This window comes from Anomaloglossus baeobatrachus, chromosome 6 (assembly GCF_048569485.1).
Source record: "Anomaloglossus baeobatrachus isolate aAnoBae1 chromosome 6, aAnoBae1.hap1, whole genome shotgun sequence".
Lineage (NCBI taxonomy): Eukaryota > Metazoa > Chordata > Amphibia > Anura > Aromobatidae > Anomaloglossus > Anomaloglossus baeobatrachus.
In genome coordinates, this window is record NC_134358.1 from 92,338,052 (window position 1) to 92,356,933 (window position 18,882).

At 45.0% G+C, this 18,882-nt stretch overlaps 1 protein-coding gene across 2 annotated transcripts in view; it reads right to left on the reverse strand.

Annotated features, from left to right (window-relative positions):
* Window positions 1-1,959: 1,959 nt before the first annotated feature.
* Window positions 1,960-18,882, reverse strand: part of LOC142317109 (Y+L amino acid transporter 2-like) — a 98,209-nt gene continuing 81,286 nt past the window's right edge. The window contains exons 8-10 of one of the 2 annotated variants that reach the window (XM_075353108.1): window positions 9,488-9,637; window positions 7,546-7,729; window positions 1,960-2,178 (exon numbers count right to left, since the gene is read on the reverse strand). In XM_075353108.1, coding sequence (XP_075209223.1) covers window positions 2,105-2,178; window positions 7,546-7,729; window positions 9,488-9,637 — 408 coding nt within the window. In that variant the 3' untranslated portion in view covers window positions 1,960-2,104. Of the gene's footprint in view, window positions 2,179-5,035; window positions 5,218-7,545; window positions 7,730-9,487; window positions 9,638-18,882 lie in introns of those variants that run through there. The other variant, XM_075353110.1, reaches the window with a different exon arrangement.

The window sequence follows — 18,882 nt, forward strand, 5'->3', positions numbered from 1 at the left end:
AGTATTTCAGGCACAAAGAACAATGAGCTTCACATGTTTGGATTAATGATCTCTTTTTCCAGCCTTTTCTGACTAATTAAGACCCTCCCCAAACTTGTGAACAGCGCTCATACTTGGTCAACATGGGAAAGACAAAGGAGCATTCCAAGGCCATCAGAGACAAGATCGTGGAGGGTCACAATGCTGACAAGGGGTACAAAACCCTTTCCAAGGAGTTGGGCCTACCTGTCTCCACTGTTGGGAGCATCATCCGGAAGTGGAAGGCTTATGGAACTACTGTTAGCCTTCCATGGCCTGGACAGCCTTTGAAAGTTTCCTCCCGTGCCGAGGCCAGGCGTGTCCGAAGAGTCAAGGCTAACCCAAGGACAACAAGGAAGGAGCTCCGGGAAGATCTCATGGCAGTGGGGACATTGGTTTCAGTCAATACCATAAGTAACGTACTCCACCGCAATGGTCTCCGTTCCAGACGAGCCCGTAAGGTACCTTTTACTTTCAAAGCGTCATGTCAAGGCTCGTCTACAGTTTGCTCATGATCACTTGGAGGACTCTGAGACAGACTGGTTCAAGGTTCTCTGGTCTGATGAGACCAAGATCGAGATCTTTGGTGCCAACCACACACGTGACGTTTGGAGACTGGATGGCACTGCATACGACCCCAAGAATACCATCCCTACAGTCAAGCATGGTGGTGGCATTATCATGCTGTGGGGCTGTTTCTCAGCCAAGGGGCCTGGCCATCTGGTCTGCATCCATGGGAAGATGGATAGCACGGCCTACCTGGAGATTTTGGCCAAGAACCTCCGCTCCTCCATCAAGGATCTTAAGATGGGTCGTCATTTCATCTTCCAACAAGACAACGACCCGAAGCACACAGCCAAGAAAACCAAGGCCTGGTTCAAGAGGGAAAAAATCAAGGTGTTGCAGTGGCCTAGTCAGTCTCCTGACCTTAACCCAATTGAAAACTTGTGGAAGGAGCTCAAGATTAAAGTCCACATGAGACACCCAAAGAACCTAGATAACTTGGAGAAGATCTGCATGGAGGAGTGGGCCAAGATAACTCCAGAGACCTGTGCCGGCCTGATCAGGTCTTATAAAAGACGATTATTAGCTGTAATTGCAAACAAGGGTTATTCCACAAAATATTAAACCTAGGGGTTGAATAATAATTGACCCACACTTTTATGTTGAAAATTTATTAAAATTAAACTGAGCAACATAACTTGTTGGTTTGTAAGATTTATGCATCTGTTAATAAATCCTGCTCTTGTTTGAAGTTTGCAGGCTCTAACTTATTTGCATCTTATCAAACCTGCTAAATCTGCAGGGGGTTGAATACTACTTTATACACTGTATATATATATATATATATAATCAGTGTATATATAGAAACAGAAGTTCCAGGCGGCACACAATCCTTCAAGGTGCACGTGTCCAAGGAAGGCATCCACAGTATAATTAATACAAAGGACCGGCACTCCAAATCTTCTGAAATATTTTTGTAGTTTATTCCATCATAATATACAGGCGTAAATATACTGTATATATACTGTATATATATATATATATATATCAGTGTATGTATATATATATATATATATATATATATATATATATATAGTATATATGTGTGTATATATACATGCATTATATATATATGCAATATATACACACATATATATATATATATATATATATATATATATATATATCTCCTGAACACTACAAAAAACATATTGTAATTCAATAAAACAGAATATAGAAATTTAAAGAGGCCTGAAAACCTGAAACAGGGGTTTCAAAGCAATATTTGTCTCGGAGTCATCCCACTAATTTGCATCATTTATGGTAATTAATCTTTCATTTAGGCAAAGAGATCTTAAGGACCCCTGAGGGTCCAGGTGTAATTGCTATATCTTAATTACCTATAGTTGGACTTCTGCATACAATTATTGTGAAAACTCAATGTGAATGTCAATTTTATTTGGAAGATAAATCATAAAACAAATAACAAAACAGCTGTCTAACAACATTGTGGATGATTCAGTGCATAAATTTGTAATAATCCATTACTAGGAAGAGATCTATAACTCAGAGTTCAGTAACATTAGAGTTTCTTGTCTTCATCCAAGTCTGTTAAGCAGCAGTTGCAAAGAATTTGTGTGTATTTCGTCATCCAAGCTGCAAAAATTAAGAAAATTAGGGACACGTTTAATCAGTTGTCCACCGGAGCATTTCATTATACAATCAAAGTGTTTGGGAAGATGTGTGTGTACATGAGGAATACCAGTTTCTGACCAGAACATTACTTTTGTCCAGCAATTTTCACCAGTTTTCCCCATTGTAGGTTTTATGTCTGACTTCCAGTTCTCTCTCAGCTAGTGGATGAAGACTAATTGCTGTGATGTTTTCCAATGGCACTTCAAAATTGCTGTAGCTGTTAATTTTTTAATATATTATATAAATGATACATAGTTACTATGTTGGTGTTGAATGATATAATCCTGTCTGCCTGTAGTCACTACTAGATGAAATATAATGACGATGGATTTCTAAAAAATGTGTTGATGACCTCAAACTTAAAAACATTTTTTATCCCGCTGTTAGATTCCCCCAGTAGTGAAAGCAGTCTGCAAAAATGATGTTAACTTACAATTTCCTTTGCAACCAGAATCTGCACATTTAAAGGGGTTATCCGGCTTCTTTTGACTTTTTTTTTTTTTTTTTTTTTTTTACCCTATTGGGCTACATTGGGGCAGGTAAGTAGATAGAGACCACTTACCTGCCCTGCTGTCAGCCCCTCTCTCCCGGCTCAGAGTGGTCATGTGACCGCTCCTGCCGCGATTTTGCTGCTTCCGGTCATTTCATGTCAATATGGGGTGGACCATGTTGACATGCAAATCTGGAACAGCATGTCGCCTCCCTGCTGGGCGGCTACAGTGCGATGAGCCCCGCCCCCCTTCCCTGCACCCTCCCACACATTCCCCCGCGCCCCTTACTCTCCCCGCAACCTCCCCCTGCACTGCTGTAGGGTCCGTGACCTGGGGGAGGTGCCTGGCGTCGGCTGCCGCGGTGTCAGCGCCAGCACCAGGCCCCTGCTCAGGTACATTTGAAAGCGCTGATGAGAAGCAGCGCAGCGCTGCTTCTCATCACTTTTTCGCTGTCTGTGCTTTTTTCAGCACAGCGGTGATGTCACTACTGTGCTGATATGTCCAGAGCACAGACAGCGTGCGAACGTGCAGGAGCGGCGGCGACCGAGGACGGGTGAGTATGTACTCCCTACATGTGTTCCCTATGGGGGTAGGGGGGGGGTCGGTACAGAGCGCCGTGTGTGCGTGCAGTGCAGAGCCATATGTGTGTGTGTGCGGTGCAGAGCCATATGTGTGTGCGGTGCAGAGCCATATGTGCGTGTGTGCGGTGCAGAGCCATATGTGCGTGTGCGGTGCAGAGCCCAATGTGCGTGTGCGGTGCAGAGCCCGATGTGCGTGTGCGGTGCAGAGCCCGATGTGCGTGTGCGGTGCAGAGCCCGATGTGCGTGTGCGGTGTAGAGTCTGATGTGCATGTGCAGTGCAGAGTCATATGTGCGTGTGTGTGGTGCAGAGCCATATGTGTGCGTGTGGTGTGCAGAGCCATATATGCGTGTGCGGTGCAGAGCCCGAAGTGCGTGTGCGGTGCAGAGCCCGATGTGGGGCTGTTATTTGCCATGCTGTAGTGATAACAGGTCAGGTGCTGGGGAAGAATACTAACAGGGAATGTGTGTGCAGGGGGCGGGCAGAGGGCGGGGCCGACACTGAGGGCTGGCAGGGGGCGAGGCTGGACACTGAGGCCGGGCGGTGACAGCTCTGACTGAGGTTTTGCACAGGAAGTGGTCAGTTTGCTTGTGCTGAATGTAAACAAGGAGCTGCAGAGAATAAAGGGATAATTCAAGAGGAACAAAAGTTAGAAAACAAAAAATAACAATGTAGGGGTGATTTATATGACAATACAGCACAGATTAGCTTACCAAAAATTTTTGAGTTTATGTCGGACAACTCCTTTAAGTAATTTTTTAATTCGCAGGAGACTGCAAGGAGGGGTTCTGTCTTTTTGCTCTCAGCTCACATACTGGGAGCTTGTAGAAGGTGAGTCAGCCAGCTCCTTTAACAGGGTACTGGTGCTGTGTAGCGGCCATTGCTGTGGTGGTTTTGTGTCAGTGGACCCTGGAGCCATGAGGACTCAGCCTTGTAGCATTGTGTTGTGAGGCACCAGGTCACCTGCCCTACTGATGCACTGTTGTTGAGGCGATGGTTGGCATGCGGCGCCGCACATGTAATGCTTCAAATAAGTTAGGGACCCACTCAGCGGTTCGCCATGATGTGGCAGTGGGCTTCATACAGTCTGATCAGAATGTTAAACCAAGAACCTCATGTTCAGGTTTGTACATTTTTGCCTAGCGGCATTAGATCATAGTATGATTTTTGGATGTGCAGCCATGTCTCTTTCTACAGCTATTGCATACTTGCAACTAAACATCGCCACCTGCTGGTTGGACAGGACTGATAGCCACTGAAGCATGAGGATTGTGTTTCCTGGAGGGAACATTTTGAAGGGTATACCGGATCCGGTGATAGCTGTGTGTGGCACAGGTACTATATATAAAAGGTTGGGTCGACAGAGAAGGGGAGGAATTGGCACCAACACCAGCAGGGAGGTGTACACAGCGGAGCTAGCCCATGTCAACTGCACCAGAAGAAGACCGACAACTATCTCCAGAGGAACCCAAAGACTGAATATCGTCCTAAGAGGAAAACCAGACTTTGTTGTCATGTAATGAAGACCAAAAACCATACCAGTTCACGAGGAATACTAAACTTCGTGCTTAAGCACTGAAGGCTGAAGACTGGGAACAAAACATCATCTCCAGTACAGCTTCTGAGGCAGTATTCCCCTGCGGACTATGATTAGTAATTTGCCAAAGTTTATGTGGGACAACCTGCTGTTGAGGGACTGGGTAGAATGATTGAAGAGCATGCTACACATACACCCCATATTCCCTGCCTTACAGGCAGAAATAGCCCTGCTGACTGAGAGGCCCGACAGATGGTCATGTTCCAACAAACACAAGTCCGTCATACCATAGCATACCATACCATACCTTACCTGTGAAAGCGCCCCTAGAGGTGCGAAATGGTACCGTCGTCCTCGTGCTCCCCTCCCTTCACTCCCTCATGTCTGTTACACCTGTCAGCATCGAAAAATAAAGCTGTCTGAAGCTACCTGCAGAGTGCTGCCCGCTCTTTTATTTTCTACAACTCCGTCATACTGTAGATTGTCATTAGCATTCTAGAAGAGATGAATGGAGATACTGATGACTTGGGCAATTTGCGCATGTCTTTATTCTGTGGGGTTCAGTGGGAAAGGGAGACTGTGGCTCAGTAAGTGAACACTTTGCAGGATGAGATGACCCACGTTACTAAGAAGACTGCTGACCAATACCAGGGACTGTGACCATTGAATGAAGTGCTACGAGATCAGCTAATTGTAGGTTTAAGAGACCCCTACCGGAGAATGGCTCTGAAGGAACGCTTACAGTTCAACTCCAACATGAGCTTTCTGGAACTTGGAGCTTTATCTCGGATCTGAGAGTGGGAGGCGCCTGACTTGACAGATGTGGTCTGTAGCCAATAAGTAGAATCTTCTGAGTTGCCTACCAATGAGCCAGACTGGGCTCGGGAGTTGCAGCAAGAGCTATGAGAAATTAGGATGGAATCACTTGGTATCAGAAGAACCACTGCAAATATAGTCGCAGACCTAGGGAACATGGAATTGAATGTCAGGCTTGTGTGAGAAAAGGACAAGTTTCCAGGAATTGCCGATTCTGATAAAACCAGCATAGGGGAAAGTCATTTAACTAATGCACCCCATGGTCGAGGAGCAAACCATGGGGTTTCCTACACCTTGAGAGGGGGACGAAGCCTAAAAACATAGGTTCTGAGCTACCCCCAACGTCGACCAAATTTAATGGACTCTGAATCCGGTGTTTGATGGACACAGGTTTCCAGGTGACCACCATACCTGAAGAATATTTTCCATATTTCCCATCTGTTACTCTTTCCAGAAAAGAACAGGCCATATAGCTGATGGCTGCTAACCAGTTGAAGATACACATCTGCAGGAAGAATCTTGAAAGAATAGGGAATGTTCTAGTGAAAGGCTCCAATGGGAATTAACCTACTGTGACTCTAGGAATGAACGTGTTGAGAGAAGTTGGGCAGTTTCTGGCAGAAGGTTGACGGGGGCGTAATCTGGCTTGAGACGCTCAATGTTACTCGAGTAGAAAAATGTCCCGCCTCTATTCCTCCTCTAGGAAAAGTGGTAGTGCCCTCCAGTACCACCTTCACTCTGTCCCTGGGACAGATGACAGACAGTACTAACTATGCTGGTCTGGGCCTGGGTGCCATTGGAGGGAGTGGAGGGGCAAATTGAACCCCTGTGGGAGGAGAAGAGATACCAGGGCTCTTGGATATTTGCACACTGGCAACTGTGCGTCAAGGACCAGTACTGGTGAGGTGCCTGGACCTGAGTGGGTTGAGTCTACAATTAAACTCTAAGCAGGAAGTGGGCAGAGTGTGTGTAATGCCAAAATATCTCACCCAGTCTGATGTTATAAAACGGACTTCAGTAAAAGGGGATCTGTGGACCTTGTCAGTGTACTTTAAACAGAAACAATGGAGGGGCAAGACAAGAGTTAATCAAGAAATTCTAAGACAAATGGAAGTAAACCTGCCTACGTTCTCTCCCCAACAAGTGGGAGAGGTCGAAGAACTGCTGTAATAGTATTAGGAAGTGTTTGCCCACCATGATTGACAACTTTGGCTGCAATAGGGCCATCCAACATGAGATCCCTACTGGAAGTATGGCACCCCTCCGGGAGAGGTACCAACAGATTCCACCCCAGATGGGAAAGATCTACTGTCACACATGCAATGGAATGGGATGACATGAAAGAGTCAGTGTCCTTGGGTTGCATCTAATGTACAGGTCTGGAAGAAGGCCAGAACATTGAGATGTTGTGTAGACTACCGATGTTTAAATACCTCCACTGTTCTGGACTGATATCCCTTGCCAGGAAGCAGAGCATCATTGTCTGCTTTGGGTAAAAACTGAATACTTCTCTTCTCTCAGTCTGGTCAGTGGCTACTGGAATGTACCTATGGCTGTATAAGATCGTCCGAAGACGGCTTTCATCCTTCCCATGGTGTCATATGAATTCAACCTGATGCTGTTTGGGATAACCAAAGCTCCAGGGACATGCCAATGCCTGATGGAAAGATGTCTGTGGGATTTGAATTTTGAAGCAACGCTAATATAGAGTATATAACAAAAGTGAGTACACTCCACATTTTTGTAAATATTTTATATCTTGTCATGGGACAACACTGAAGATCTGACATGTTGAGGAGTGTATTCACTTTTGTGATACACTGTATAGCGACACATAAGTATTCATATACACACTGTATAGCGACACATAAGCATTCTTATATATACAAAAGTTTCCATACTCACCACTAATACAAGTTAGCAATTTTTGTTTCTTCTGAAAAGGCAAGTAAACTCCTAAATAATAAGCAGGAATTCCAGACAGTGCAATTCCAATGCCGATAAGTGAATTTATAGCATCACTATAGAGTGGAACGATAACGAGGAAAAGGCTGCAGATGCAATACACAACAGGGAAGAAGAGACTGACCTGTAAGCAAGCAGCAATTGTTTAGAATTCATACAGAAAAAAGGTATATTATCTCTTAATTGAAAGGGTTAACTAGGATTGGCCAAATCTCCGACTTATCCCAAAAAAATAGTGGTTTAAAATAATCTAATTTAAACATTATATGTATGTTTGTTTAATAAAGAATTATTGTTTATGATATTTTTGGGTCATTCTTATTTCTTTGGAAGTTTAGGATTGGCCAAAATTAGGCTAAAAATTGTATTAAAAAAAAAATTATTATCTGAAAAAATACCCAAAGCTGAAAACTCCGCCGCTCAGGTGCTCCCTGTTGATCTCAGCATTTTTTTCTGCAGTGGTCTCATAGCTTGGCAGGGTTGACTTGCTGTCTACCCAGTGAATTGCTATTACATGGGTAGTCAATGCTGCAGGGAAGGAAAATTAAGCTGCAGAGTCGCAGCATTCGAGAGACTGGAATTTTTTATTTATGTAATTTTTTTTTTTATTACATACCAGTTACAACTTTTAGTCTAGTTATGTCTAAACCTGGAGAACCTCTTTAAATGTGTTGTCTCATCATCTTTTAAAGGAAAAATTGGCAAGTGCTTGTCAAAACTAACAACAATGCAATGTACTTGTTATTAAAAACCCACTGTTTTCTACAAAATTGGATGGAATTTTATTTTTTATGTATTCCCTGCTTGTTGTATAGGTTATTGGCCACCATTGCACTTTATCCAAAGTGGCCAATCTTCTACGCATGAACGGCAGTGCTTACAAGCTTTTTTCCTTTACAGCTTGTAAGCTCAACTCTCAAACTGGCAGAATCACTGGAACTAGACTGCCTAGGTGCCAATACATTCATTACATGCTGAAGAGGCAAAGCTGCTCTGATAGCAGAATCCATGAATGCACAGTACGGGCAAGTGGTACAACCATGCTGAAAGTCCAGAGTGTCTATCAATCAGGAGTGCACTGCCCCTTGGCAAGCAGGAATAATGGAAGCACGGGGCTCCAGAAGATTGAAGATGTGATAACCCTTTTAAGTTTATTAACATAATTTCCATCAATATGATATTGATTTCTCGGCCTATAAAAATTAAAGTCTTAGAAACCACCTTTTAACCCTCATTAGTTGGCAAGAAATACACATTAATTCCCTAATGATCCCTAATACCGAAAGCTGGATCTGTTTAATTCATATTAAAGGGAATCTGTCATCAGGTTTTTGCTATGTAATCGGATAGCAGCATGATATAGGGACAGAGACCCCAAATTCAAGTGATGTGTCAGTTAGTTTACTGGGGGCAGTAGTTGTGATAGAATCACAGTTTTCTCTGCTGGAGATCTAGGAGAGTTTGGAATGCCGAGCTGTGTAGAACCTCACCCACATAGCTGATTAGCTGCTTTCTGTGTACACTGTATATTGACAAAAAGCTCCTAATCAGTGGTGGAGGAGTGATTGGACCAGGAAACATGAAACACCTAGACCTCCAATAAAAGATTGCTTTTATTAAAACAGCTAAACACAGCCCAGTAAGTCACAGATTGCTAGAATCAGGGTCTCTGTCCCTAGACCATGCTGTCCTCAGATTACATAGCAAAACCTGCTGACAGATTACCTATAATATTAATATAGGCTAAGGGAAAAAAGAATATATCACATTTTTTCAAGTTAAAAAAGTTTAATTTTATCTAAGCTAACTAAAAAAAACCCACACTTTATGGATGTTCATGCTCTAATAATGATCCGTTCATGCTTTCTCTAGGAATTATTACCTTCACAGGACGTGACCTCTGAGGTTGAGTGATTCTCAATACTATCAATCCAGCAACAGAAAGTCCGACAAACAACCAGTAGCTGAAGCTGTAATAGTTGATTAACTGGAAGACATCTTCCACAAACAGATATAATAAAGCCATCAGTGCCTAGGACACAAAAGATTATATCGTCATGTCTGCTGTTAATAACACCTATTATTTCTAAAGTGGCAATATATTGCGCAGCACTTTACAATTTAGAGTGGACATGTAGAGACAATATCAAACATGGCAGAGTAATGCAGGTGTCACACGGGACGATCTATCGTGCGATCGCACGAGCGATCGTACCCGCCCTCGTCGTTTGTGCATCACGGGCAATTAGTTGCCCGTGGCGCACAAAGTCGTTAACCCCCGTCACACGTACTTACCTCCTGGACGATGTCGCTGTGGGCGGCGAACATCCTCTTCCTGAAGGGGGAGGGACGTTCGGCCTCACAGCGACTTCACACAGCGGCCGGCCAATAACAGAGGAGGGGCGGAGATGAGCGGGACGTAAACATCCCGCCCACCTCCTTCCTTCCTCGTTGCCGGCGGGACGCAGGTAAGCTGTGTTTATCGTTCCCGGGGTGTCACACGGAGCGATGTGTGCTGCCTCGGGAACAATGAACAACCGGAGCACAGAAGAAGAAACAACATTATGAAAATGAGCGACGTGTCAACGAGCAACAATTAAGGTGAGTATTTTTGCTTGTTCACCGTCGCTCGTAGCTGTCACACACTACGATATATCAAACGATGCCGGATGTGCGTCACTTACGACGTGACCCCGCCGACATATCGCCCAATATATCGTACCGTGTGACGCCCGCATTACACTATTCAATAGATACCTAAAGGAGTGAGGGCCCTGCTCGTAAGCTGCAATCTATGATGATTAAAGGGAACCAACCACCAGGATATTCCCATATAAAGTAAAGGCATAAGGCAGGTAAAATGCCATAATGGCACTATCATGGTGAATTGGTGCAACCTGTGAGGCCCAAGAGGTAAAGGGGCCCATTTCTACCTCCAAAGCAGATGCAATTTTGCATTTTGATACGTTTTGGGCTGCCAAGAGCCCATATATTTTTTCTCGCACAGGGGCTCTTTTCTGCCTGTGAGTGAGACTACCTGAGAACTATAAGAACAGCCCTCAGATGCCAGCCAAAAAGGGCTGCCACCTACCAACTGTACAGCTGTATGCAGGCAAACTGGTACTTCTAACATGGCCCTGTAAGCCAATTTAATTTTGGCAGTCATAAAAGCCAAAACGTTATACAGATATACAATGATGAGCAAAATGGTAACAATATAGACAATCATATTGGGTATCTCATACATAAATTTGACTTGCAACTATTTAGCATATGATTAGTTATGCAGATTCTTGTCATGTTACTGCATTGTTACTGTTTTGCTCTAGGTGGTGTAGAAATATTTTTCTTCCTGTATACTACAAATTACAACCTGTTCCCACATTCTCAGCTGATTCTTACCAGTTCTCCCAATTCAGTTGTTCAAATTGAAGGATGGTGCCGACCCCGGGCTGCATGGGCCCTGCATTCCTTTGCCAAGGAGACCCTTAGTGCGGATGTGACTTTGGGTGGCATGATACTTACTGGTTTCTTCAGGCTGATGTCCATCACCCCACTGGCAGTAGTTGTAGACAGTTAGTAATAGTAATACAAGCAACACTAGAGCTTGCTTAGCCAACCAAAAACTTTCGCTTTTATTCTTCACTCCATAATAACAGACATGGCCTTCCTTTCCTTCCTTCCTCTCAGTTTGGGGTACTACTCTTTGACCTGTTACCCTATGCTATCATGGATCTCGTCCTCAAGCTCTGGGGTCTGTGTCTCCTTCCCTCTCACTCCATTCCCATTCATCCAATTCTGGGCCCCGGCAGCTCTCAACCTGTAGGACTCTCCAAGCCCGCTAGCGTGAGCTATAGGCACCAGATCTATCGAGGTTAACACTGGGTTCCCTGACTGGCCCTAACACCGAGGCCACGTCTTCTCACACTTGAACCCTATTCTATACTGCTCCTCTCGAGACCTCCCAACTGTCCTCTTTCCCGCATCTGTCACTTCCCCTTTAACCCTGTCCCTTCCATCTTGCTGCTATCCCAGCCTAACCACTAAGTAGCGCCTTTGGTGACAGTCCCACTCTACTGTAGCTGGAACTTGCACCCAGCTAGAAGCATTACATATTAACAAATACAATTGGTATACCATATAGAATACATGGCATGAACAGTACAGGGGAAAGTTGATAATCTACAATATCATGCCACAGAATGGGCAAAAATAAGTGTCCTAATTCAGTGCAGTCTCTCAGGGGGTGGCACAATCCTCCTGCAGCAGAAGCGCTGACAGTGCCACCCTCTTAGAGATGGAAGTCTGCACTGCAGGCTGTCAAGAGCATCCTAACATGGGGGAAAAATACTCACCTGCCCTACAGCCAGTGGAAACAGGAGCCGAGCAGCAGAGCCCTCCCCTCCACAGCATCACAGCATGCAGACTGGAGCCACATAGAGGGGGGGGGCTAACAGAAGGGGGCAAAGCCAAAGACAGCGGTAGACAAAAGAAAAGAGTGGGAGAGAGAAAAGATGGAGGAAATGACAAGAGAGAGTAAGGCAGGAGACAAGAGAGAGAGAGACCGGCAGGAAGAGAGAGAGGCAGGAGACAAGAGGCAGGCAGGAAAGACTAGAGAGACAAGAGACAGCTTGGAGACAAAAGAGACAGGAAAGAATAGAGAGACAAGAAACTGGCAGGAAAGAAGAGAGACAAGGGAGGGACAGGCAGGAGATACGAGAGAGAGAGACTGGAGATACAAGAGAGAGGCAGGAGGGACACAGGTGAGAGGGCTGTATATAAGACACCATCTCTTACTTGCCTTAAAGGGGTTGTCTCTGTGTCACTCTTTGTGACAGTAGACTTTTGAAACCTCATTTCACCCGCACTTTTCGCTACAATGATTCTCTGGTGTGAGAGCCAGGAACTGTGGTCACGTAGCCACAAATATATGATATGCAAACTCCCGGTCAGAATCCGACTGTTTCTGGCCTTGCGCAATACACTTGAAATTAGTGAGGCCACAACCCTTTAGTCGCATTCTGGCCGGGAGTCTACATATCTCATATTTGCGGCCACATGATCACTGTTCCCGTCTCTCAGCCCAGAGAATCCTCACAGCGCACAGTGAGTACAATGTGAGGATTCACAAGTCTGCAGTCACATGGAGTGACACATGGAGTGACTGCAGACTTGTATTTGTAGATCAGACAACCCATTAACTCCTTCATGACATATGTTGTACATGTACATCACATTTCGTGACCCTGATTTTGGTGCAGTCTTGCACGGCGAGCTCACATTTCTCTCAGCAGATGATGTGTTATGATTCAGTGACCAAGGAGGATCAGAAAAAGGACAAAAATGCGGAAAATCCAAAAAGTAACCAGAGTGGCTGGAACCTTAACGGACTGCAGACCTAATACTGACACACAACTAGAAGTAGCCGTGGGGCGTGCCTATGATGACCTAGTCACCGCGACACAGCCGGAGAACTAAATATTCTTAGACTGGTTTCAGACGTACCAGTCACACGCATGGTTATGGTCATACGTGTGTCATACGTATGTTACACGTATGTCATACATATGTTACACATGTGTCACGCGTGTGTCACACGTGTGACATACGTGTTTGCATACGTGTGACACGTACCGGGTAAAACACGTGTCTCTGTAATGAAAAGATATTCTATATTTACCTGTATCCAGCGATGCTGTCTCCGGCTTTGCTGCGTCCCACTCCTGATCCCCGCTAATTATTTTCATTGATTATTCACTGCCTGAGGATCTGGAAGCCGGGGCATCGCGGGGACAGGCTGGGTGCAGCACAGCCGAAGACAGCATCGCTGGGGACATCACCGGGGACATCGCCGGTGACAGGTGAGTATACAGCAGTTTGTGCAGTGACATCCAGGGACTCATCAGGGTTCCCAATGAACTCTCATGAACCCCTGGAAGTCACCATCGTGACACTCCCTGTAACGCAGTTGTCGCAGGGGGGTCATCAGGAGGTCATCAGAGTTCATTGGGAAATCCGATGACCTCTTGGACGACCCTGCACACACACTGCTGGCAGGATACTCACCTGTCACTACTGTTAGCCTTCCACGGCCTAGACAGCCTTTGAAAGTTTCTTCCCGTGCCGAGGCCAGGCTTGTCCGAAGAGTCAAGGCTAACCCAATGACAACAAGGAAGGAGCTCCGGGAAGATCTCATGGCAGTGGGGACATTGGTTTCAGTCAATACCATAAGTAACGTACTCCACCGCAATGGTCTCCGTTCCAGATGAGCCCGTAAGGTACCTTTACTTTCAAAGCGTCATGTCAAGGCTCATCTACAGTTTGCTCATGATCACTTGGAGGACTCTGAGACAAACTGGTTCAAGGTTCTCTGGTCTGATGACACCAAGATCGAGATCTTTGGTGCCAACCACACACGTGATGTTTGGAGACTGGATGGCACTGCATACGACCCCAAGAATACCATCCCTACAGTCAAGCATGGTGGTGACAGCATCATGCTGTGGGGCTGTTTTGGTGCCAAGGGGCCTGGCCATCTGGTCCGCATCCATGGGAAGATGGATAGCACGGCCTACCTGGAGATTTTGGCCAAAAACCTCCAATCCACCATCAAGGATCTTAAGATGGGTCGTCATTTCATCTTCCAACAAGACAACGACCCAAAGCACACAGCCAAGAAAACCAAGGCCTGGTTCAAGAGGGAAAAAATCAAGGTGTTGCAGTGGCCTAGTCAGTCTCCTGACCTTAACCCAATTGAAAACTTGTGGAAGGAGCTCAAGATTAAAGTCCACATGAGACACCCAAAGAACCTAGATAACTTGGAGAAGATCTGCATGGAGGAGTGGGCCAAGATAACTCCAGAGACCTTAACTTGTTGGTTTGTAAGATTTATGCATCTGTTAATAAATCCTACTCTTGTTTGAAGTTTGCAGGCTCTAACTGATTTGCATCTTATCAAACCTGCTAAATTTGCAGGGGGTTGAATACTATTTGTAGGCACTGTAGCTAGAAAACAGATTCAGCAACGATGAGGCCCAAACTCTCTGCATAGGAAAGGATCGGAAAGAGCACTGTCTGCAGCCATAAAAACCCTAATAAATCTCAGCACGCGTGATATGGAAAAGCCCTGAGCCCACACAGGCTCGACCCCACTAAATCAGTACTCTGGTGTTACAGGGATCCAAAAAACACTAATATAGATGAGGGACTGAATTTAATACCAAGCATGACAAAACACAATACATAGCAGAACATGGAGCTAGGTATACAGACACTCCCAGCAGGGAATGATCCAACTCTACCAGGAACTCCACACAGGTAAAATCAGGAATCAAGCATTAGTATCAAAACAGAGAAAACTACAAGAAAGTGGAAACAATAAGCAGAGGTACAAAGATCAACTTATCTCAGAGGAGTTCTGGTAGAGAGAAGGGCTGGTTTCAGAATGTCCTTAGCACACAGGAGATACATTGAGCACCGCCAAGGAACAGGAAAAAAACTACTCAGCTATATAGGCCCAATCTGAATGACCTGATTGCCAGTCCTCCACAGGTGTCTGGCTCCAATTCAACAAATCAACTGCACTGCCAGCACTGACCACAAGAGGGAGCCCCAAACTGGAAAATGTATTCACAACATGATGGCTGTGTAATTCAGCTATTGTGGCGCCCCTAAGGCTTCAGTTGCCAAAGAGTATTGCACCCACATTTGGGTGTAATGCTAAAGCCGGATCCTGAGGGGATCAGTCCCAGTTTTACCACATTACACACTCAAATACACACCAAGTTGCCCTGTTCCCACTGGGGACTGGGCTAGGGTAGGGCAATATAGGGGTTGACGACAGAGTGACATTTACAGGATGCCCTCACACAGGTGCCCCAGTCCCACTATCTTAGGACCTGGGAGGGGGGAAGTGCAGCCAGTAGGGGGAGTCAGGAGCCACCACAACAGTTAGGGAGTTCTCCAGCAGGAGAGCAACAGAGCAGTCACATTTTACAGGTGCTCCGGTGCTAAGGAGGAGAAGTTCACACGATTGCTGTGGGGAGAGGGATCTCTGCCCCACCCGGAACGGCGCCACACAGGGTGGCAGGACCCTAGGGAAGATCATACTCCACGTTGGTTTTCCAGAATCTGCCTGGACAGGGAAAGTTCCAAGCTTCCCTGACCACAAAGCGCCCTTGAGCACAGTGCCATATAGGATCTGGGGCCTTGGATGACTTCAAACCCCACAGCGGAACCACGGCACCTGCATATAGGGACAAGAGCTCGACTCATGAAAGCCAGGGTCCCCTCGTAGCATCAAGCCAGGGGATCCACAGCACAGGCGTTAAAAGGAGGGAACCCACCGAACACCAAACCGGACTGATCTCTAATGGGTTCGGGTCCGACGGAGTCCATCATAGCAAGTGACTAGTATTACCCGGGTGAGCGGCACAGCACTAAAAGTGGATAAACAATCTGGAACTGCAGCCATAGACTCTGACTCTTCATTACCGGCACCGCCGCTCCGTGCCTAGGTGCCCACCATCACTATTCCCCTCATCATCCTCCCCGGGGCCCGCTCCACCTGTGGGGAGCGATACCATCTATAGCTGCTACCACCATCTGCCCCGAAGGACAGCGACAGCAGCGATGGCCCGTCACCTGGTTGCATACCACAGGTGGCGTCACGACAAACACCTCACTACTACATCATCATCCTTCCCCAGCCATCTTCTGTACACCTCGGGGCAAATGAGCCGGGCTAGGCCGCCCGTAACCATGACAGTTGATGGCCTGGTGACGAGTAGATTAACCGCCTGCCCCGTGGGGTGCTACACTATCATCCACCTATAATAGTCGTGGATTGAGTGCAACTATGCCTGTAGCTGTTAACCTGTCACGGTAAATCTCTGACAGTGGCATTTAACACACACCGGCAAGGGAGTGCGTCTTTCCACATGCTCATCAGCGCGCTGTGATGTGATTGCAGGGCACCGATGGGCTGCCATAACAGCCGGGGGTCTGCTTAAGACCTATGTGTCTGTCATCATGATTCTCTTGTGAAAGCCAGCCTGTGGCCGGAGGTTCATGGAACATATGGATTTTTGTATAGCACAGATGTTCGCAGCTTCAAGAACCCTAATGGTACTAACAAATACAGTAAAAAGTGAAGAAAAAAAGGTTTTTACAAATATGAAAAAAAATACAAAAGTTTAAATCACCCCCCTTTTGCCCTGTTAAAAAATAAAGACATTAAAAAAATGCACACATTTAGTATCTCTGCATTTCTAAACGTCCGCGCTATCAAAATATAAAATAAATTAGTCCGATCAGTAAATGGCGTAATGAGAAAAAAATCAAAACGCCAGAATTATGGTTTTTTTGGCCACCGCAACAATGCAATAAAATGCAATATGAGGCAGTAAAAATAAATTGTATCTACCATAAAATGGTATTTCGTAAAAACGAAATTTGAAAACTTTACAAAAAACAGTGACATAAGCAAACATTAATTATTTTTATTTTTTTTTACAAATTTCCGTTTTTTTTTTCTTCACCTCTTAAGCAAAAAAACAACTATGCATGTTTGGTATATGTGTTCTTGTACTGACCTGAAGAATGGTGTCATTCAAAATTAGAAGTTCTCCCATAAAAAAAAGCCCTCCTACGGCTATGTGGATGAAAAAATAAAAAAGTTATGGTTTTTGCAAGAAGGGGAGGAAAAAATGGAAAATAGCCATTTCATGAAGAGGTTAACTCTAATTTTTCCTGCACCATGCTCTTTCTTGTCTGGCTGCAGTATATTGGAAATACATATTGTATGTCAACTATAATAATTTGATAATATACTCGTATATACACCGTATTTTCCAAGAAAATAAGACCTAGCAGGATTTTGAGGGCTTTTGGACTATACTTAAAATATAAGCCCTACTCCAAAAATTAGTCCTAGTTGCGGTTCATTTGTGTGTACTCTACTAATAGTATCCTGAAATAAGGCTTGGGCAGCCCTATCAGGGTATGTAACGTTTATTGCTGTACTTTGACCCATTGTGTTTCTGTAAGCCCCGGAAGATTTATAGCCGCACGTCAGCTGTTGATGCAAAATGAATGACCCCTTCCCCTGCTCATAATCCCACTCCCACTCCTCTGCGCTAGCATCAGTGATTGGGTGCAGTCAGGCGGCCATATTACTCACCCAAGGATCGGATCGCAATCCTCGGACTGGCCATTGCTCTCCTGATCTGAGCATGATAGCTGCATGAAAATACATGCTGTCATGCTCAGGTCAGAGCAGATAGCCAGTCCATGGATTGTGATGCCATCCACACATCAGGTGGTGCCTATCATATGTTCTTTCCACCATCTAGGTGCTTCCCCCACACTTCATCCTACCAAGTGACCCCCCCCCATCCCAAGACCCTATGGTCTTAGCCTTTGTTGGTTCTTACTAAAAAAATTTAAACTTCTTCATTTACATTTACTCTTAGTACTGCCTCCTGATCCACCACATGCTGACCTTGCTGACCCTGAATCATTGCCTCCTGTGTGAGGACGCACTGAAAAGAGTCAGTGAGAACCAGCATGTGGTGGATGAGAAGGACAAAAAAAAGGTCCGTGATAATGAAGTAGAGGTGTTGGACTGGTCCCTATATTCCCCAGACGTCAACCCAATCAAACACTTATGGTTAGAGTTGAAGAAGAAGCAGTACGCATACCCAAGTGAGAAGACCAGGCTTCACCAACATTGGAAACGTGTAGAAGATACTGGGGAACAGATTTCAGTCAACACATGCTTGAATCTGATCGAGAACATGCCCAGAAGGATTCAGGCAGTGTTGAAAGCCAAAATAGGATTTACAAAATACTAACAAAATAATAAAAATTAAAATTTAGATTTTTAGGAGCAAAACAGTAACAATGCTGTGACATGACAAGAATCTGTATAACTAATCATATGCTAATTACTTGCAAGTCAATTTTTTTTTTGAGATAGCCAAGATGATTTTCTATAAAATGAAGGTAGTCTCACGTTCAAGCTGTAGTGGATGGTGAGATATGGATCCTGAAAGTCAAAAGTTCAAAACATTTTGCACGTCAGGGGTAAGTAGCTATGGGTCTCTTACATTAGGCCAAATATGACTATACATGGGTTCTAATATTGTCATCTGCTGCTAATTTGAGCCTAAGTTCTCAAGCAGACTCCACAGGGGTGTACAATATGCAAAAAATTGTCAAGGTAGAGTTGTTTTCATTGGGGTGTACTGAAGATGAGGAGATCTATGCAGTCATAAG